This window comes from Salvelinus namaycush, chromosome 31 (assembly GCF_016432855.1).
Source record: "Salvelinus namaycush isolate Seneca chromosome 31, SaNama_1.0, whole genome shotgun sequence".
Lineage (NCBI taxonomy): Eukaryota > Metazoa > Chordata > Actinopteri > Salmoniformes > Salmonidae > Salvelinus > Salvelinus namaycush.
Genome location: NC_052337.1, coordinates 6,587,697 through 6,608,819, shown reverse-complemented (window position 1 = coordinate 6,608,819; position 21,123 = coordinate 6,587,697). Strand labels below are relative to the sequence as shown.

General features: G+C 41.2%; 2 protein-coding genes across 3 annotated transcripts; both read right to left on the bottom strand.

Moving 5' to 3' along the window:
* Window positions 1-33: 33 nt before the first annotated feature.
* Window positions 34-11,672, bottom strand: ppp2cb (protein phosphatase 2, catalytic subunit, beta isozyme). The gene is made up of 7 exons (XM_038971144.1): window positions 11,222-11,672; window positions 6,908-7,117; window positions 5,909-6,082; window positions 3,441-3,530; window positions 2,671-2,832; window positions 979-1,097; window positions 34-663 (listed from the first exon to the last, which is right to left on the bottom strand). Exons 1-7 carry the CDS (start codon window positions 11,321-11,323, stop codon window positions 591-593), a joined length of 930 nt encoding a protein of 309 aa, XP_038827072.1. The 5' UTR covers window positions 11,324-11,672; the 3' UTR covers window positions 34-590.
* Window positions 11,673-12,888: 1,216 nt separating this feature from the next.
* Window positions 12,889-20,687, bottom strand: LOC120025456. Of its 2 annotated transcripts, XM_038970004.1 has the most exons (4): window positions 20,568-20,687; window positions 14,640-20,419; window positions 14,427-14,473; window positions 12,889-14,220 (listed from the first exon to the last, which is right to left on the bottom strand). In XM_038970004.1, the coding sequence occupies exons 1-4, from the start codon at window positions 20,647-20,649 to the stop codon at window positions 13,524-13,526; spliced, it is 6,606 nt and encodes a 2,201-aa protein (XP_038825932.1). In that variant the 5' UTR covers window positions 20,650-20,687; the 3' UTR covers window positions 12,889-13,523. The 2 variants fall into 2 exon arrangements, with proteins under 2 accessions (XP_038825932.1, XP_038825931.1); XM_038970003.1 differs by lacking the exon at window positions 20,568-20,687 and having other exon boundaries at window positions 14,427-14,476; window positions 14,640-19,611.
* Between the last annotated feature and the right edge of the window lie 436 nt (window positions 20,688-21,123).

Here is a 21,123-nt window from a genome sequence, read left to right as displayed (position 1 = left end):
AGAACCTAACAATGACTGAGATATCAGCAAAAGTCGGATTAAAAGTACTTTAGTTCAAATACATCAAAGAGGCAATCACTGACAAATATACAGAGGGCAGTAAATGCAAACGAGTAGGAGAAAGCAGGTAGGTCTATTGACATAAAAGCATACAATCCCAAGGAGGAAGAGGCATCTCCCTCAATTTTTAGCATCCATTCCCAAATAGTGTGAAGGCTAGGGATGTATGTGCATTTGTAGAAAATATTGTAAATAATTCACATGCCCGGCATTGCCAACGGAAATTGTATATTTGTCCAGTGATCTTTGGGTGGGGAAAGGAAGAGTTGTCACATTTGTTTGCGTAATGTACAGTCCACGGAAGAAAAACAAAGGAACATTACGATCAATAGTATAGAGCAGGCAATTGCACTAAAGGCTAAAACAGGACACTGTTGCAGTACTGAGACACAGGGCAATGTGTATTATTGTAATGTGTACTAAATGCTTATATGGCACATTTTGGTCCATGTTAGTGCTTTAATGTTGGTAACAGGTCATATGCACACAGGTTTTTGGGGGGGGGGGGGGGGCGTTTGCTGTAGAGGAGTTTATAAGAAGTAGTCGGGGGTACGGCGGGTGACGTGGGGCTCTCCGCGTCGAGGTGCAGGGTCGAACTGAAGGCTGGAGGACAGGAAATGCAACATTAGGATGACTCCAATTGGGACCATTTACAGAAATGTCATTTTTAGACTAAAAACTCACGTGGTCAATGGAACCTGTAACTCAATTTATGCCAGTTGTGAAGATACATTTTTGGTGCTGAATATAGAAGTTCCAATTAGGGACAATGAGCGTTACTTTGAAGTACACTGACAAAGCACATGCAGCAACAGCTATTGCATTCTATTTGTTCTCAGTAACACTCAATTTGAGTTCCCCTGGTGTTAGACTCAAAGTTAAAACATCTACTCCAGATAACCTCAAAATGTCACTTACAAAGAGTATTTAAGAGTATCGTCCAGTTCCATGATAGCAGCTTGGTTGCCACAGCGATAGCAGTAGTTTGGCGCACTGAAGATGGTGACAACATTTCGGTCATGACACCAGTTGTAGCCCTGGAAAAAAGGCAACCCGTACGTTAGTACATACAAACCATTTAGTTGAAATGATCAATTTAAAAGTAAACAAACTCAAGTCACTTATTCTAATCATTAGTCAAAACTCTTACAAGAAGTTAAATTGAGACAGTTACAAAGCTTCATTTCCAACTCCATATTCTCATCCTGGGATTCTTATGCAGACTGACTGAGCCAAATTACCTACATAGTCCAAGAACATTTTACTAGTGCACTTTATGGGGAAGAGTGCGCCATTTTGGATGCAAACCTAGTCTCGAAGCACAGGCTGCCCCCCTTTACGATTTTTTTTTTACACTACCAAATCTCTATTTTGGGTCCAGGCACATAGTTTGTGAATTCACTTTTGCGGGAGGGGGGGGGTGTAATATGGGGGCCATGAAAAACATGAACCAAGGCTCCAAAAACACCTAAATAGTGTAGGTCCTTTTGGAAGCTCTCAGTATAGTGATGAAGCTCTTTAAATGTTTTACATGAAATTGTGTCATTCTGAACTTTGGCCGCAACGTTATATTCCATTTTGTTGCGACTCGAGCGATAGCTATCCGTCCATTCTAGAGGTAACTGCCAAAATAAAGGAAACACTTGAGTAAATGAGGGATAAGTATATAGAAAACATAGGATGCTTCCACACAGGAAGTTCCAGACATTTGTAGAATCCATGCCAAGGCGCTGGTGGTGGTTCGTGGTGGCCCAACGCCCCATTAAGACATGTTGGCATTTCCTTTATTTTGGCAGTTACCTGTAGCAGCTGGCTACATGGAGAATGGAACAGCTGGATAGGGGAAACGGCTTGGGTCGCACAAAAGGGAATACAGGGTTGGGCTAAAGTTATGAATGACAATTTCATGTGTACAACATCATCACCTGTATCACTATACTGAGAGCTTTGCCGTTTCTAAAAGGACGCATTTGGGTGTTTTTGGCACCTTTGCTCATGTTTTTTCAGGGCCCCCATACTACACAACAAGGATGAGGAAGTGATTTGCTGTAAGTTTCTAAAAAAAAATGTTTTTTTAAAGTTATCACAAAAAGGTGCCTGAACCCTTTTATAAACATGCAATTTACATAAAAATAGAGGTTTGGTTATTTTTTTTAAAACGTTTCCTTTTAAGCTGAAAGTGGGTAAAACTATAAATATAAAACGCTGTACACAAGGCTCTTGAATTATTGATTCCGGTTCAATTCTAGCACAGCAGCTTCCAGCTGAATCATCTACGGAAACATGGAGACTACCTCAGCTCTATCCTAACAGTCTTATCCTAACAAACCTTTAGGTTCAATGAACAAAATGGAAGTACCACAACATTTGAAATATTCAGAAATTGCCCCTTTCCATGGTAGAATTGAAATTCTATGTTCCCCGCCAAAAATATACTATAACTTTATTTTCCATTTACATGGAAGTCCATTAATTAATGTAAATATCTAACAGGTAAAGCATGTTACTACCAGAATCACTGCGCCACATGCTTTAATACTAACTACGCCAACCAAGTATATAAACACACTTAGCATAAACATTAACTGCCTAAATTAAAAGTGGGGTTACCTCCATGACAAGTTGGTGGGCACGGGACACAAGGGTAAGACCGTTGGCATGATTGAAGGTTTCCGAGATGTCCTGCCCAAAGGTGTAGCCGGCACCTCGTGGGGAGATGCCCCAGCCCCCACGGTCATCTGGGTCTGACCACAGCAGGTCACACATGGGCCCCTGAAACAAACACACATCATTAACAAAAGCAGCCCTCAATGACAATGACACATGGGCATTATGACCTCATTCCTGAAACACACATTAACAAAAGCAGCCCCCAATGACACATAGGGATTATGACCTCATTTAGCATGGCTTGAACACCGAGAGCCTAATACGTGATGTAATTCTATGGGCAGTAGGATTGCAAAGGAGGGGAATATTCATCATAAGACCACAGCCCTCATTGACAATGATGCATTGGAAAGGTGACAACCTGAATAGCCTACCTCTTGAGCAGAGACCAGGGCTATGTTCATTAGGGCCCACCGTAGCAAAACAGATGAGAAAACGAAAATAAGCATTTCTAATTGGACAAGTCCAGTTACATCTTCCCCGTTTTACTCAGTTTGGTGCCTACTGAACATGACCCGGCTTGGCTCCAACACTGGTAGGTCAACATGACCCAGGGCTTGGCTCTGGGTCAACACAACCTCATGACAATATCACTACCTCATACCATCTGATAGCCCCACTCTCTGCTTACAGATAGCTAGTATCCAGCCCCTACTGTATGTGTCGTTGACAGGGCTGACTACTAACGTCCTCTGGCAGGCAGCACTGACCTCGTGTGGAACCTCCTGCAGGCGATCCAGGGCCCGGATGTGATCCAGTGTGTCTATGGAGGGGGAGAGGCCACCGTGCAGACAGAAGATCTGAGACAGAGGAGGAAACAAGAGTATAGATGTTGATTTGCCCTTACGTAACAAGTTGCTCCGGATAAGAGTGTTTGCTAAATGACTAAAATGTTAATGTAGCCTAAATATAAAATGACAAGAGTTACAAATATACATTTGGGACACACAGATTGAAGGTTGTGAATAAGTTCAAAAGGAAGCCTAGCTACCGAATTACACTACCGTTCAAAAGCTGAGTCACTTACAAATGTCCTTGTTTTTTAAAGATTTTTTTTTTTGTCCATTAAAATGTCAAATTGATCAAAAACAGTGTAGACATGTAAATTACTATTGTAGCTGAAAACGGCTGATTTATTGGAATATCTACATAGGCGTAGGGCTGGGCGGTATACCGTATTTTATGATATACCAGTATTGATGCAGGGACCAGTTTGGGTTTTTACATTCTATACCGGTATTTGAATATTTGGTTTGTTAAATGTGATACGCCATGTGTAATGTCACTTTCCACACAGACCTAGCCACGCACCCTGTCACTCAAGGAGAGCATTTGATGTTCCTCAACCACGAGACACATGCGTTCAGTCTGCATGGTCAATGCAGCACATGCAATAATGTTGATGACAACAATGCTGTTTTCACTTTGCTTCTTAATATAAATCCACAAGCGTTCTATAATGACACTATTAGTTTGTGTTTCTTACATCAGCAAACAGCTAGTTTGTCTTTTCTTAGCAAGTTGCCTTAAAATCAGTTGCGATGCTAATTGTTAGCCGCTACTGCTAATAGCTAGCTAGCTAATAAATGTACTGAGTAAGAGCAAACGTAGCTAGCTAATACAGCCTGATAATACCAGTGATGGTGTAGACCTAAATCAGCATGTTGTTTGTGCACCAGTATCTTCTAAATCGGAGGAATATGCAAAGCAAGAATATGTTAGCTACATGAAGTAGCCAAGAGAAAACATGCACTGTAGCCAAAGGTTATAGGGTCCCCTAGGAAACACTTAACACTTTAGTTCCCTCCCTGTCACAATAACGCCTCCATGGCATTTTAATTAGTTGTCATCTCAAAACACTGTATTCAAAGTGCCCACTATATATTCTAACTATAGAATTAGAATAGTCATTCTATTTCCATGATTCCAACAGTTTTGCTCTAATTCGCAAGTCAAATCGCAATTGCAACATTTAGTTAAAAATAAGTCCTAGATTATTTGCCCATATCGTGGAGCCCTACGTGGCAGTGTAGAAATTCTCTCAATTGAGCAGTGGTGTAAAGTACTTAAGAAAAAATACTTTCAAGTACTACTTAAGTCGTTTTTTTGGGGTGGGCAGAGTTGCAAAGAAAAAGCCATATCTCAGACTGGCCAATAAAAAGAAAAGATTAAGGTGGGCAAAAAAACACAGACACTGGACATAGGAACTCTGCCTAGAAGGCCTACATCCCGGAGTCGCCTCTTCACTGTTGACGTTGAGACTGGTGTTTTGCGGGTACTATTGAATGAAGCTGCCAGTTGAGGACTTGTGAGGCGTCTGTTTCTCAAACAAGACACTAATGTACTTGTCCTCTTGCTCAGTTGTGCACTGGGGCCTCCCACTCCTCTTTCTGTTCTGGTTAGGGCCAGTTTGCGCTGTTCTGTGAAGGGAGTAGTGCACAGCGTTGTAAGAGATCTTGAGTTTCTTGGTAATTTCTCGCATGGAATAGCCTTAATTTCTCAGAACAAGAATAGACTGACGAGTTTCAGAAGAAAGGTCTTTGTTTCTGGCCATTTTGAGCCTGCAATCAAACCCACAAATGCTGATGCTCCAGATACTCAACTAGTCAAAAGAAGGCCAGTTTTTATTGCTTATTTAATCAGGACAACAGTTTTCAGCTGTGCTAACATAATTGCAAAAGGGTTTTCTAATGACCAATTTGCCTTTTAAAATGATAAAACTTGGATTAGCTAACACAACGTGCCATTGGAACACAGGAGTGATGGTTGCTGATAATGGGCCTCTGTACGCCTATGTAGATAATCCATTAAAAAAATCTGTCGTTTCCAGCTACAATAGTAATTTACAATATTAACAATGTCTACACTATTTCTGAGCAATTTGATGTTATTTTAAATGGACCAAATTTTTTTTTGCCTTTCTTTCAAAAACAAGGACATTTCTAAGTGACCCCAAACTTTTGAGCTGTAGTATAATTCGGTAGCTAGGCTTCCTTTGAACTTATTCACAACCTTCAATCTGTGTCCCCCAAATGCCACCATATTCTATATATAGTGCACTACTTTTGACCAGAGGCTTGGTCAAAAGTAGTTCACTAAAAGAATAGGGTGCCATGAGGGATGCACCCCATTACATAAAGTAAGGCCACGTCATGCACTTTTAAAGCACTTGTGTTACCTGTTCGTCGACCAGGGCCGTCAGGGGAAGATAATCGAAGAGGTCTGTGAAGTATTTCCACACGTTGGCGTTGCCGTACTTCCTCAAGCACTCGTCGTAGAATCCGTACACCTGTGTGATCTGCCTGCTCTCGTGGTTCCCCCGCAGTATCGTGATGCGTTTTGGGTAACGGACCTGGGGAGCGAGACAGTCGTAATTGAGTTTGGCTCCAAAAGCGCCAGGCCTAAATAACTTGATTGATGAAAAACTGCCCGAGTTCCTTCGTAAAGTACATGACAGCGGCACAGTGCCACCATTTGAAAACTAAACTGCATTGTATTCAAAACTACTTAACGCCATTTAAAAATTATGCATTTTACACCACACTTGACTAATAAGTGATCCTGTTATAGCCTATAATTTACAAATAAGTTATTCCAATATATCTGTTGTCCCTAGATAAGATGTCCCACACAGACCTCGAAAGTCACAGCTGACGTTTGAGATGAGCTCAATGAATCCAATTCGACCCACTATGTTAACAGCCGTGAGGTGAGTGACACATTGGTTATGACTGTAAACTGTCCCACTTCTAGCTTGTAAGCATTACCGGCTGAGCCATGGAATACATTGAGTCTACAAAAAAATAAAAACACTTCGGTGACCTACTTCAGTTTGCATATTATCTTCGGCTTGCATACATTGACTCCTGAATACCACCAGTTCCCATACACTTCAAGAGCTAGCCTACATCCTCAGAGGTAGTAAAACTTGATTGGTCCTTGACTTTCTTCAGGACACAGTTGAGAGTTCAAAATATATTGAGCATACGAGAATGACATGTCCCTGGTTTTAAGAACAGGTGCTGGGCAAAAAATATATTGTCGGTAAAATATACTATAGATGTATTTATCTGGGTCCCATCTCTTTTTCAGTCATTTTTTATGGCAAGGCAAACCTTATACCAGCAACTGAAATACTGTGGTTTCAGCCCACTCATCAAGTTCAGAATTCACTTGCCTTAAGTGCGACCAGCAGTGAGACTGTTTCCACCGAGTAGTAGCCTCTGTCTACATAGTCCCCCATGAACAGGTAGTTGGTGTCGGGTGACTTGCCCCCGATTCTGAACAGCTCCATGAGGTCGTGGAACTGGCCATGCACATCTCCGCACACCGTGACGGGACAGCGCACCTCCTGCACATTGGACTCCTTGGTAAGGATCTCTTTAGCCTGGAGAGGGGAACAAAACAAGTGCATTACAGAAAACATCAGTGACTGGTGTATCCACATTTACCCCCTTACTTCATTTGCACACACTGTATACAGATTTTTCTATCGTGTTATTGACTGTACATTTGTTTATTCCATGTGTAACTGTCATTTTTGTCGCACTGCTTTGCTTTGTCTTGGCCAGGTCGCAGTTGTAAATGAGAACTTGTTCTCAACTGGCCTGGTTAAATAAAGGTTAAATAAAAAGTTAACAATTATTCATGAGGGTGAATGAAAGACAAGTATTGTATGTGTCGTTTAAATTATGTACGATACATCAAAACACTAGATAGGAAAGCTGCCTCATTTAACTTCAAGGGTGTCGTTGCTTCCCCTGCCCGAATTTGCTGTGAAAGCCGCCCCATTATCACCATGGAAACAATACGAGTGTGTCTCCATGGAGACTTCTCTGCAGCACAGCCCTATCCCTCTTTAATATGAAGACGACAATATAAATTCATCAGCAAAACTATCCCTCTCGCTAAAGAAATCATCCACATGCAATTGTGTCAGAACATCATCTCAACAAGAATATAAATGACCAATGAAAATGGACTGGGTAGGTGGTGCATTAAATTAAGCTTGTTGCACATACTGTATTTCAACTATACAATGCAAAGTATGGATCGTCAAGCAGGGAAATGATTTTACGGTCTGCAATAGAGGTCGACCGATTAATCGGAATGGCCGATTAATTAGGGCCGATTTCAAGTTTTCATAACAATCGGAAATCGGTATTTTTGGACACCGATTTGGCTGATAAATAAAGGTGTTTTTTTTTTGTTTTTTTTTAACTAGGCAAGTCAGTTAAGAACACATTCTTATTTTCAATGACGGCCTAGGAACGGTAGGTTAACTAACTGCCTTGTTCAGGGGCAGAACGACAGATTTTTACCTTGTCAGCTCAGGGATTCAATCTTGCAACCTTACGGTTAACTAGTCTAACGCTCTAACCACCTGCCTTACATTGCACTCCACGAGGAGCCTGCCTGTTACGCGAATGCAGTAAGAAGCCAAGGTAAGTTGCTAGGTAGCATTAAACTTATAAAAAACAATCAATTATAATCACTAGTTAACTACACATGGCTGAAGATATTACTAGTTTATCTAGCGTTGCATATAATCGATGCGGTGCGCATTCGCGAAAAAGGACTGTCGTTGCTCCAACGTGTACCTAACCATAAACATCAATGCCTTTCTTAAAATCAATACACAAGTCTATATTTTTTAACCTGCATATTTAGTTAATATTGCCTGCTAACATGAATTTCTTTTAACTAGGGAAATTGTGTCACTTCTCTTGCAACAGAGTCAGGGTATATGCAGCAGTTTGGGCTCGTTGCGAACTGTGTGAAGACTTTCTTCCTAACAAAGACAGCCAACTTCGCCAAACGGGATGATTTAACAAAAGAGCATTTGCGTAAAAAGCACAATCGTTACACGACTGTACCTAACCATAAACATCAATGCCTTTCTTAAAATCAATACACAGAAGTATACATTTTTAAACCTGCATATTTAGCTAAAAGAAATCCAGGTTAGCAGGCAATATTAACCAGGTGAAATTTTGTCACTTCTCTTATGTTCATTGCACGCAGAATCAGGGTATATTTAACAGTTTGTGCCGCCTGGCTCGTTGCGAACTAATATGCCAGAATTTTACGTAATTATGACATAACATTGAAGGTTGTGCAATGTAACAGGAATATTTAGACTTATGGATACAACCTGTTAAATAAAATACGTAACGGTTCCATATTTCACTGAAAGAATAAACGTTTTGTTTGAGATGATAGTTTCCGGATTCAACCATATTAATGACCTAAGGCTCGTATTTCTGTGTGTTATTATGTTATAATTAAGTCTATGATTTGATAGAGCAGTCTGAGCGATGGTAGGCACCAGCAGGCTCGTAAGCATTCATTCAAACAGCACTTTCGTGCGTTTAGCCAGCAGCTCTTCGCAATGCTTCAAGCATTGCGCTGTTTATGACTTCAAGCCTACCAACTCCCGAGATTAGGCTGGTGTAACCGATGTGAAATGGCTAGCTAATAGCGTTTCAAATGTCACTCGCTCTGAGACTTGGAGTAGTTGTTCCCCTTGCTCTGCATGGGTAACGCTGCTTCGAGGGTGACTGTTGTCGATGTGTTCCTAGTTCGAGCCCAGGTAGGAGCGAGGAGAGGGACGGAAGCTATACTGTTACACTGGCAATACTAAAGTGCCTATAAGAACATCCAATAGACAAAGGTATATTAAATACAAATCGTATAGAGAGAAATAGTCCTATAATAACTACAACCTAAAACTTCTTACCTGGGAATATTGAAGACTCATGTTAAAAGGAACCACCAGCTTTCATATGTTCTCATGTTCTGAGCAAGGAACTTAAACTTTAGCTGTCTTACATGGCACATATTGCACTTTTACTTTCTTCTCCAACACTTTGTTTTTGCATTATTTAAAACAAATTGAACATGTTTCATTATTTATTTGAGGCTAAATTGATTTTATTTATGTATTATATTAAGTTAAAATACGTGTTCATTCAGTATTGTTGTAATTGTCATTATTACAAATAAAAATAAATTAAAATCGGCCGATTAATCGGTATCGGCTTTTTTTGGTCCTCCAATAATCGGTATCGGCGTTGAAAAATCATAGTCGGTTGACCTCTAGTCTGCAATTCACATTTGTTTGGTGCGAAGGGTTCTCCAACGAAACAGTGAGATGTTTATTGCCTTTCAAAATCAGCAAGACTCATGTTCTGCACTGTGTGAGGAAAAATATAATTGTTGTGATTGTGATCTCAAATGGTTCCATCCTAAATGGAATCTTCTATTTCCCCAGGGCCTGCATATCTAGCAACATCAACGACATCATGTGTGGATAGTCATAGATTGCAAGCCAGTTCGATCAGGGATGGGAAACTGATGGGGAGGGAAACAAAAAAATCTGAATTTATGAGGGGCCACAGTTGCTTGAGGGTCTACATATCCACCTGCAATTCTACAAATTTTTCCATAGGGTGGTATCTGAGTGAGACTGACTTACAAAATCATGTTGGTAATTTGACCATGACCACTAGAATGTTGATAGCTGGCCACTAGACTAATTTACCAACCTAAAAAATGTTAGCTGACATGAGCTAATTGAGTGACTGGCATAAGAAAAAAACTGCTAACGCAGTTTCGAAACTGCACTTTGTGTATTCTACCTTGCAACCATAAGTGCGGGGAGGATAATTGAGCCATGGGCCTTCATCCCGGAGTTAAATATTTGTAGCATTTGGGTACGGTTAGCTACTCGGTGGTCGCCTTAACTATCAACCCTATGAAAGAGCTACTGACATGTATAAGCTAAAGTTTGTAGCTAACGTACTGTTTTTAGTCCTAACTTAAGTACAAGGCAGTAATATTTGGTTCAATTAGATCGAATTAAATAGCTATGCATTTCCTGACACTATTTGCAGAAAAAAACGTAGCTAACCAACTAACTAGTTATCAGTAACGTCAATAAACGGAGTTACACACTGGTTAGCCAACGTTACCACTAACGCGCTGCTAGTTAGCTAGCTACGTTAGCATGTGACAACGGACAACATTATTGGCAAAAATAACTAGCTAACGTTACATGTTTTCTATAACATAGGCAAATAAATTATAATCCTAGATAATTGAGAAGTTAAGTAGTTAACAGTAACGTTATCTAGTTAACTGGTTATGTTGTGTAAGTCGTTAAAGTTATTAACGTTAGTTATCCATCCAACTAGCTTGTTATGGTAACGTTACCAGTTAGGTAACTTGTTAGATATGTTGTCTAAGTCACATTAGCGAATAACGATGTGGGAATGGACCTTAAAGACTTCGGATCAAAATTGTGTATTTACATAGTTAGTTACTAACAAACCACCACGGAATGTAGAGGAAACCTTGGTTAGTCGTCGACGCTAACTTGCTAGCTAGATTTCAGCGGCCTTCACGTAAACATGTTACCGGTGAGAAGTTAACTAAAAGTAACTTAGAGAGAACATCGCTAGCTAACGTGTCTTCAGTCGGGTGTTCTTACCTTTTCGCATAGCGTTCGCACTTGATTCTCCGACAATTGCTTGCATTCATTCAGTTGCTCGACCCACTGATCCAATTCCTTTGTAAATACTTTATCGTCCATTTTGAAAACTGTTCAGATAGCTGAAAAACAGACTATGGTGAAGTAATGAAACAACCGTTCTTTCGCTCAAATTCGACGCAACTCAAGACGACAGCCGGGTTATGGCTGGGTTTGTGGAACGCTGCGCAGCACTCTAACGTTACCTATATAACTATAATCAACGAGCCAATCTGTGATTATTATGGGTACCGTCAATACAACGCTAATGTTTTCGTTATTTTTATGGCACACGTATAAACCATATGGTGCGGCAGGGACGTCCCTGTTTTCTCGGCACTGCGAGCGATGTCTCTCGGTCGCTAGTTCCCTGTCGCCCCCGACCTTCCAAAGGAAACTCGCCGTGTAATGGCCGCTCAGTATTTGCCTCGCTCGGATCGACGTCATCACATTGGTATTTCTAGAACGATGGCGGTGGTGAAAGCGTGTGCGCCGCCTTGAGGACAAGAGGATTCGCCAGACAGATGGCTACCGCCAAATACTGCAATAGGAAGAATATAATATGAGAAACAGAAAATAAAAGAGATGCATGATATGGAGTATAGATAATAGATTAAGCAGGCTATAGTCTTGTACCGTTGAGGTTTAGAGCGTTGGGCCAGTAATCATAAAGTCTCTGGTTCAACTCCCGGAGCCGACAAGGTCCATAGTTGTCTCAGGGGAGTTGGGATATGCAAAAACACATTCCCAATACACGCAACAGGACAAATACAAGCACCCACCAAATTCTTATTACCAGGGTTAAAACCGTGGCAGAAGTCTATAGCCAATGGCTCAGGGAGCCAACGCAATAATGCAACTTTTCAGGTCTTAGGCAAGGTTATTACACAAGCGTGGTTACCCAACCTCCGTTACACTTCGCCCCCTCTGACAATGGTGCAGGTAAAGTAGTCAGCAGAGCTAGATATGAGCTGTATTTGGTTCTACATTTTTTGACCAGTGTTTCACAAAGTCTCATCTATCAACCACACAGGAAGAGTTTTTTCTTTTTGGGATGCTGCTGGTTCCGTCAGTTTTCACACCTCTGTAAGGCAAGAGAGAGACCATTAGATTAAAAAACATTTAGTTCAGAATGATACATGCACATTACCAGGCAAGTCCTTTTTTCTATATTTACAACTTCGGTCAGCTACGCTGGCCTATGGAGTCCCTTGGGAAACAACTAACGAACCGTCCAATGATGGGATTTATAAATAAATGATCTGGGCTCCCGAAAGGACTGATCTCTATAATATATTCTGAGTTAGCCATTATTTAAAAAGTATGGTCCACAGAACTATTGAATCTGAGCAACCCTTTAACTGGAACAGAATCTGATGGGGACTGAGGAAGGGAATGGGTTGGGGTTATCTTTGTATGGATTGTTTTTGTGTCCCCCCTCTGGAAAAAAAAAGGACAAAATAAATAGAAAGTTGGTTAAAACAATTACAAATTAGTTCAGATGACAGATAATTGCACCTTTCTAATGAAGTATATTAAAAAGTTTTGCTTAACAACATTATCTTTAAAAAATATTACTTATTTTGAGGTTGGTGTTGCTGTGATGCACAAATGGCAGCCACATTTAATGGATTTGTACACATATATTTTATTTGACAGTTAACCTACACAACAACAACAAAAAATCTGCTGGGGAAATAGTTATTAAGGGTTAAGTTTGCCAATGTGACACTAAAATACAAAACAAAGCCTCAAGCAGTAGCCAAAACATGACAAGCACAAAAATCCTGAGTAAAACAAACAAGCTAATAACCAAAAGCAGTCTTTAAAATTCAACAAAACACTTAAATAATATTATTTACAATTCGATATTACAAAATAACAATATAATCCACTTTGAGGAATAAGTTAACAACACTTTATACAATTCATTTTGGTCAGAAAATAGGACACTTTCAATCAGATATTGCTTATCAGCAATTGACAACGTGTTTGAAATGATATACAAAAGAAATAGTTACAACAATAAAAAAAGTACAACAAACATGAAACTAATTAAATTAAAATAGTGAATTCAACATGAAATAAATTAACTCCAATCCTTTTGTTTCCAACTCCCCTTCGAGTTCCTTCTTTTTTGACTGATATTTGTTTCCTGATCCAGTTCAGTATTTAAACACGGAAACACCAGCACTTCCTTATTTTCAAAAGGTCCTTATTTGCTTTATAAACCTGTTCCATAAAAGTTGATAAAGAAGCAGCACTACTCTACATAGGGAGGAAATCTCCCTCTGTTATCAAGAGTTGCTGTGGATAATTCAGGATTGGCAGTGGAATAGGTCTGACCATTCAGGAGGAAAAATGGGTAATTTATAGGAAGGGGCTCACATATGGGAGGGAAATTATTTGTAGTGGTAGTGAGAGCTGGGAGGGAGTGCAGAGATTGTTGTGCTGTATTTCCTGCTGGTACAGATGGAGGAGGAGAAGAAGGCAGACTAGACCAGGAAGACAGATTAGTTTGCTCTAAGAGGACAGGCTCCCCGATGGGGGGATGACCATTGTCCCCAACACCAATCCACAGAGGATGCATTGGCCTCAGATCACTTCCTGTGATGTTCTGGGGGTTATGGGGAATCCAGCTCACGGCCCACTGCTGCCTCCCATCTGATTTACTTCCCACCCCTCCCATTGAGGCAGGTAACTGGATCTGTGAGTTTGGCGCTGTCCCACTTTTACTAGTCCTTAGACAGGCCCTGATTTCAGGGTATGTTGGCACAGGTCGGGATAAGGAAGATGCAGGGATATTCCTCTCCATGGCTTGCGTATCATGTGACCTTTCACCCCAGTTTACTACCTGGCTCTTGACAAGGTTTTCTTGGTGTGTCCAAGCCTGGAAATGGGCTGCAGGGTTGCTTGGGGGTTTGGCCCAATGGTATACATCTGGGTTATCCCTGTTAGGGCTTGAATTGGAGAGGAAAAACAAGTTAGATGATAGATGTTTAAATTTTCCCTCCTCCAAACTATTATTTAGCTATCTTTAATATGGTAGGAATTACATATCAATTGCTACTGTGTTAATTCATGTTTTGCTTCTGATACACAAGGGAAATAACAGTGATCCCCTTCCTTAGCTTATTGACACAAATAAAAATGGTAATTTACTCACGATTTTGTGAGGTCTATTATCGGCAAAGACCCATGTTGAGGATATTTCTTCTGGAAAATAAACCATACAGCAATAAAAGCACAGTCTAATTGATCTCTTTTTACTAGTTTAAAAATCTCACCATGGGAAACATGTTACTAAAGGTAATTTAAATTATTTGATATCATACATGTGTAATTTCTACCCCCCAAAAATGGGAATATATCAACAAACCTCAGCACAGCGAGTGTTCTCCATAGGCGGTCTCCCCCGACTCCGACCTCTGAATCTCTGTGCTGTGGTCCCAGTCTTAACCATGAGCTGGGTCCTCTTTGACACGCTTGTATGCAACAGTGAGACACCAGATTCAGTCACCCCATAGACAATTTGTGGATTTGCTTTCTTGTATTTCGCCTGCGGCTCATCTGACCCAGCCTGTTTCGTGTCCCTCCACACCAGCATCTTCGAAGCGTCATACAGGATGTGTTCCATGCCAAACCAAGACGTCTTGCTGACCATCGTGTTGCTGCAAGCTTTCAAATAGTAGATTTTCTCCTGAAGAAATCGGAACACCATGGCAAGGTGCTCAGCCTTTCCAACATCGAATCCGTCTTCTAATTTGTCTGCAGGAGTCTCTGTGAAAGTCGTCACAAGCCTCTGGACCCTCTGTAAACTTTCCACACTGTCGCCAAAATTGACCATGCAAGACAGTGGTACAGAGAGGAAGAAACTCTCTATGTCTGAGGGGTTTCGTAATGCAGCCTCAATCTCCAGCCTCTCTCTTTTGCTTTTGAGATACATGTAGTAAGACATTTCTGGGGCCCTTTTCAGCTGTTCATTCAATGTCGAGACAGCTAAATGGTACCTCTGCAATGCAATTGGGCCTTCGTTGATGAGGCTTTGTTGGAAAGATGAATATAAAGAGGACTGCTGCTGAAATCCCACTTTCCCTTTAAAGAGTTCCCCATACAGAGTGGGATCGTACCAGAGCAGACTCCTAAATGTAGATTGTCCACTCAAAAATCGCATCTTGTTATCTACAAATTGCCAGGCCTCCATCATTATCTGCAGTTCCAGGAAAGAATTCAACGCCTCGTACTTCAGTTCCATTGGTACAGGAGGACGGTCCAGATATCGCTCTAAAATCTGATCTCTTGAGACGATAGTTCTATTGACCTCAACATTCTGTTTTTCCTCAAAGTTTAAGATGAAGTACTGCATCATGACTTTGCATTCAGTTCGCAACGGGCAAAGTTCGGCCAAGGAAGCTACTTTGTCTCCATGCTTTAGTGCATTTGAGATATCAGCCACACTGAAGTTTCTATGAAAAGTCTTAGTGTTCAACCTTACAATGTGGCTTGTTGGCTTCTGGTTGGTGTTTTCTTTTGTCTGACAAAATTCAGAATTCTCTGGTTCTATTTCTGCTAGTGCTTTGAGCATGATCATGTTGTTTGCATCAATAGTGCAATTTGCCTGTCTTTGCTGTTCTCTTGAGGCATACTTTTCTGCAATTGTAATCCCATGGTTAATGTCAGGCACACTTGTGGAGATTTCTGCTTCAGTTGTATTCTTGTCAATAGGAGTTTGAGTGGACTTTTCAGGGACTTCCAACATGGAAGTACTATCAGGGCTAATGCAAGGAATGCTGTAATAATTTGTTTTGTTCCCTCTTGTTTTCTCCTTGTGTTCCTGTTCTTTACTATGAATCAGGCCATTGTCTGTGTTGATAATCGAAGTGCATATCTTTATTGGGAAAGGAATTGCATTAGGTCTCAGATTGCGCAACTCCACCCTGTCAAGGACAACCAGGTGAACTGGTTTCTCCTTATGGTCATTGACATTATTCTGCATAGTTTCACAAATCTGTGGCAAATTCGTTGCAGTTTCACAGAGTGTATCTGATGTTTTTGGCTCGGGGTTCCTAACTATGGACTCAAAATTTGTCAAGTAATCTCTTAATCTAGTGATGAGTTTCACTTCCTTGGAGGGTGTGTCTTCTTGTTCCAGTGGGTTGCAGTAATGTGTTCTATCTGATGTGTCTGCTTTCTCTGTCTCCATTTTACCATACTTGTGCTGCAACACCCAAGCGATGTCTTCCTGTGGTTTGGGTGTGTTTGAATTTAACTCACTGCCGCAAAGAATCTTGATGGCAGCATCTAAGGGAAACTCCATGTTCTCAGAAGCTGAAATTATCTCTTTAGCAGGCGCCATATCACTGTTGGCCTCTTCCACCTCTTTTATAGAGTGCGTATGAGCTTGTAATGCCTTTTCTTTCAGCAGATCCACCTCGTGTTTTTTAAACTCAGTTATTCCCTCATTGTCTTGATTTATAGCCACAGTATTGGTGCATTTCGGTGGAGGTAATTTGTTCTGAAGGGAAGTGCAATTGCTCTGGGTTTCCTGAGATGTTTCTGTGTCATGTGGCTTGCCTTCGTTGCAAGTTCTGCTTTTAGATAGATCCTTTACTTCCTCAATGTGTTGAATGTCTTCCACAAAGTTGCTCGCAGTGCTCCCAGAAGTAGATTTTGCAGCCTCTTCATTGACTATCTCTATGGTCGACGAAGTTAAGGTTGTGTCGACAGCATCAGCTATCTGCTTTTCCTCGTTGATCTTTTCATTTCCATCTCTCATAGACATATTTGTTTCTAACTCTCTCGTTGGTGTCTTCAAATGTTTCTTCTCGAAACGATTACCTCTCAGACGTTTATTATCATTGGACGTTGGGCTGGAAGTAATATACTTTGCAAGAGCATTGCACACATTCCTTTGACTGTACATTCTGTTGTGATTGAATGTCCCCCAACGTTTTTTTCTCCTAAAATCTATTATCATCTTCAGGATAGTGCTTTTTTTAGATTTTATGGGAACTCGCGTTGAGGTCTTTAAGACGTCTGAAATTTTGTGAGCTGCAACCTTTGATTTAAATGTAAAACATGATTTGTGTTTGTTCTCTCTGGCATTTCTTGTGACCTTATTGGGGAAAAAGGTTTTGCGTTTCAAGTTTTTGTGGGAAACATTCAGACAGTCTTTTTCCCTCTGCATAAATGGCATCTGCATATGACCTGTAATGGCTTTATGGGATGCTCTTGATATTTCTGAGTATGGAATGTCAGTGGTGGATTTTTCAACAATCGATTTCTTCTTCACTCTTGAATGTTGATGATTTCTCATTATCCTCACTGACGCATTTTCCTTCCCTTTGTATTTCTCTGCCATCATTTTGATTAATTTGGCATTGCGGGCATGTGCTCTGTTGAAGGTGGTGTAGTAGGTGGATGTTTTCAGAACACTGTCAATGGGTGTGTTTTCACTGATAATGCTGTTGTTGCTAAACGTTTCATTTTCCTGTACAGTTTGTGAGGCTTGAGTTCCTTGAGGACATTCTGACACTGAAAATCTCTTGGACAGAGAGGGTGATTCCGTGACAGCGGACAATTCTCTATCAGCATTTATTGTGATGCGAAGGTTACATCCCTCTCCGATGTCTACTTGGTTTGGGTTGCAGGGCGGAAGGAGTGATTTATTGGTGTCCATAGGACTGTCTTTGCATTTTGGTTTAAGGTAATGTTTACCAGAAATTGAGCATGATCCATGCTGATTAGGTGAAAGAAAGAGCTCACTGAGTTGCAGCCTGTTATACAGGAAACTGTAGACTGTATCTTTGGCTTTTGAATCATCAGCCTGACATTCCTCAGTATTATCAGCTAAGTTATCACAGGTAGAAAATGTATTGGATTCATTTTGTTGATGTTGGCCAATTCCATAACATTCTCTGTCTTTCTGTAAAAGCCTTTCATGATTTTGCCTTAACATAACTCCAGGACAGAAGACCTTGACACTCATAACTTCCTCTGATGTTTCCATACCACAAACCTCTTCACAAGCATCCATGATATCAGTATGGCTCTCATAAATGACTGGACACCTTGGTTCTGAGGGATTTTCGTTCGCCATTGTGTCATCCACTGAACTTACAGCATTTGTTTGTTTTTTCTCTGCTAAGATTGGTTCACACCTCAGTTCTCTGCTCTGTCTGTTTCCCTCAGCGATTTCAGGTACAATGTTTAGATTTTTTTCATCTCTTATGGAATTTGGTTTGGAGCTTGCCTCTGTGTTCTGCTTGCTTGCATTAGAGTTTACATTTAGAGCATCCTGAGGTTTTTTCTCTGTTGCTGAGTTAAGATTGGACCTCACCTCTGTGTCCTGCCGGCTTTCAGAGGTTGCAGTTTGGTTGACAGCCTGGGGATGGAATGGAATCGGTGAGTAATTTTTCATTGCCATTTCATCTTGTGGTTCCACAGTAACTTTGTGCGCATCCTCTTCCGTTTCTGTGAGACATGTAGTGGTGGGTTCTGGGCTGCAAAGGTTCATGTCCTCTGGTTCCATATTGCCTGCGTTCCTCTCAAGTTGGAGGGCCACGTTTTCCTCCACAGCCCCACAGACAATTGATGGATTATGGGCTGACATTTCTGGGATAGGTTTTGATCTCTGATCACCATTTGTGGTGTACTGGGGCAGATTATGTTGTCTCACCTGCTGCTGCAAGTATGCACCGCTGTCCTCATGAGTCTTTTGAGGACTGTTGCACATCTCCACTGAGTCTGTGCTGGACAAGCATCTTTTTATACTTCCTGGTTTACATAGCCGCCCAGGGTCGACTGTGGTGACCTTGTCATTTTGATTGAGTAGACACCTGGACTTCTGAAAATAAGTCGCATAAAAATTGGTTCTCTCTAATAATGTCTTTTTCTCATCAAATGACAGATGTTGTAGAGAACCAATTTTTGCCTTCCTCTCCTCTTTGGTCAGATAAAAATATGGAGAATACTTCTGGAACTTCATTTTAAGCATTCTAGACGATGGCTGATTCTCAGTTGTAGGTATCACAGAGGATGGAGCTGACATATTCACCAAAGTAGCAGTAGAACAATCTATTGGTGTATCAGGCTGGCATGGTTTTGGATCATTCTTTTTTCCAGTTTCCCTGAGATTTTTCTCCTGTTTTGGTACATTTTGGAGATTCTTATGCTCTGGCTTCACAGTCAATATGCAGACAGAGGTACCTGTTTGTTGACCGCTCTCTGACTCCATTGAAATCGATCTCTGCATGTTGTTAGTTTCTCGTGCCGACAATCTGGGATCCTTAATCACACGTGAAGAATAAACTATAGTAGAGACTGGTTCCAATGCACCTGTTGCAGATGTAGACTGTCGCCAGAAGTTATCCTGGTTCGTGGACGGGGTGTTCGAAACTTGTTGACAAGACTGAACTTGGTTACCTAAGTGGGGTTTATTATGGTCAAATTGAGCTGTTCCAGCATGGCTTGGGATCTGTAAATGTATAGGGTCAGTAACCTGTCCATTGTCTTCCAAGAAGGTAATTGAACCAGTGAATGGTTGTGGTAAAGGAGGAGCCCAGGAACTAAAGGGTGGTGGGGGCTGGTCGCAGGGACTAAAGGGTGATGGAGACAGTGTGGGTTGGACACAGGAACTAAATAGTGGTGGAAGTTGGACACAGGAACTAAAGAGTAGTGGAGGCGGTGGGGGCTTGACACAGGAACTAAAAGGTGGTAGAAGTTGGACACAGGAACTAAAGGGTGTTGGAGGTTGGTCGCAGGGACTAATGGGCGGTGGGGACTGGTCGCAGGGACTTAAGGGCGGTGGAGGTGGTGGGGGCTGGTCGCAGGGACTCAAGGGCGGTGGAGGTGGTGGGGGCTGGTCGCAGGGACTAATGTGTAGTGGAGGCGGTGGGGGCTGGTCGCAGGGACTAATGTGTAGTGGAGGCGGTGGGGGTTGGTCACTTCCATCGTGATACAATTGGTTTGGGATTGAAGTAATGTTTTGGAAGTTATGTTGATCACCTCTTTGAAATGGGGGGTTTGTTCCAAATCCCTGAGATCTGTATCCAGGCAATGGACTTTCAGTTGTCCCAAAATGTTTGAATGTCACAGTCGCATTCTGACCTCTACCCACTCTTTGAGCCACGGTGCAGGTCTCCAAACATGCTGCTGAATCTGGGAAAGATGAAACAAAACAATTATTAATACTACATAGCCTATAGTTTGTGTATATTAAATATAAAACATGGATCATCAGGTGATGATGAATATGCTGGAATGAATCTAGTCATTTAAACACAATCTGGTTATTGTAATTCCATACCCTTTGTCTTTGGCCCCAGTTTTACAGATGGAACTAGAGTGCTAGTCGGAGAAGAATTTACAGAAGGAACCAATGAAACCATAGCATATGGCAAACATTGCCTTGGTCTCTGTTTTAGCTCCTGGTTTTCATTGTAGTCAAACAGGAACACCTGTGAACAGAGAATGTGTCAAGTCATGGTCATATGGTCACATATCAAGTCATGACTAAGAGCAGCTTTCTCTAAAGGAGTGAACTTTCAAATATATTTATATACTCTATATACACACACACACACACAGAGTGTACAAAACATTAGGAACACCTGCTCTTTCCATGACATAGACAGACTAGGTGAATCCAGGTTAAAGTTATGATCCCTTATTGATTTCACCTGTTAAATCCACTTAAATTAGTGTAGATGAAGGGGAGGAGATGGGTTAAAGAAGGAGATAGTTGAGACATGTATTGTGTGCCATTCAGAGGGTGAATGGGCAAGACAAAAGATTTAAGTGCCTTTGAACAGGGTATGGTAGTAGGTGCCATGCACACTGGTTTGAGTGTGTCAAGAACTGCA

Coding starts and splice junctions, on each gene's coding strand:
- ppp2cb (XM_038971144.1), bottom strand. CDS start 11,323: ATGGACGATAAAGTATTTACAAAGGAATTGGATCAGTGGGTCGAGCAA. Junction 6,083..6,907: donor CACTGCTGGTCGCACTTAAG/GCAAGTGAATTC, acceptor CTCGCTCCCCAG/GTCCGTTACCCAAAACGCAT. Junction 664..978: donor GATACTCTTAAATACTCTTT/GTAAGTGACATT, acceptor CCTGTCCTCCAG/CCTTCAGTTCGACCCTGCAC.
- LOC120025456 (XM_038970004.1), bottom strand. CDS start 20,649: ATGGTTTCATTGGTTCCTTCTGTAAATTCTTCTCCGACTAGCACTCTA. Junction 14,474..14,639: donor AGAACACTCGCTGTGCTGAG/GTTTGTTGATAT, acceptor ATTTTCCAGAAG/AAATATCCTCAACATGGGTC. Junction 14,221..14,426: donor ATAATAGACCTCACAAAATC/GTGAGTAAATTA, acceptor CTCCAATTCAAG/CCCTAACAGGGATAACCCAG.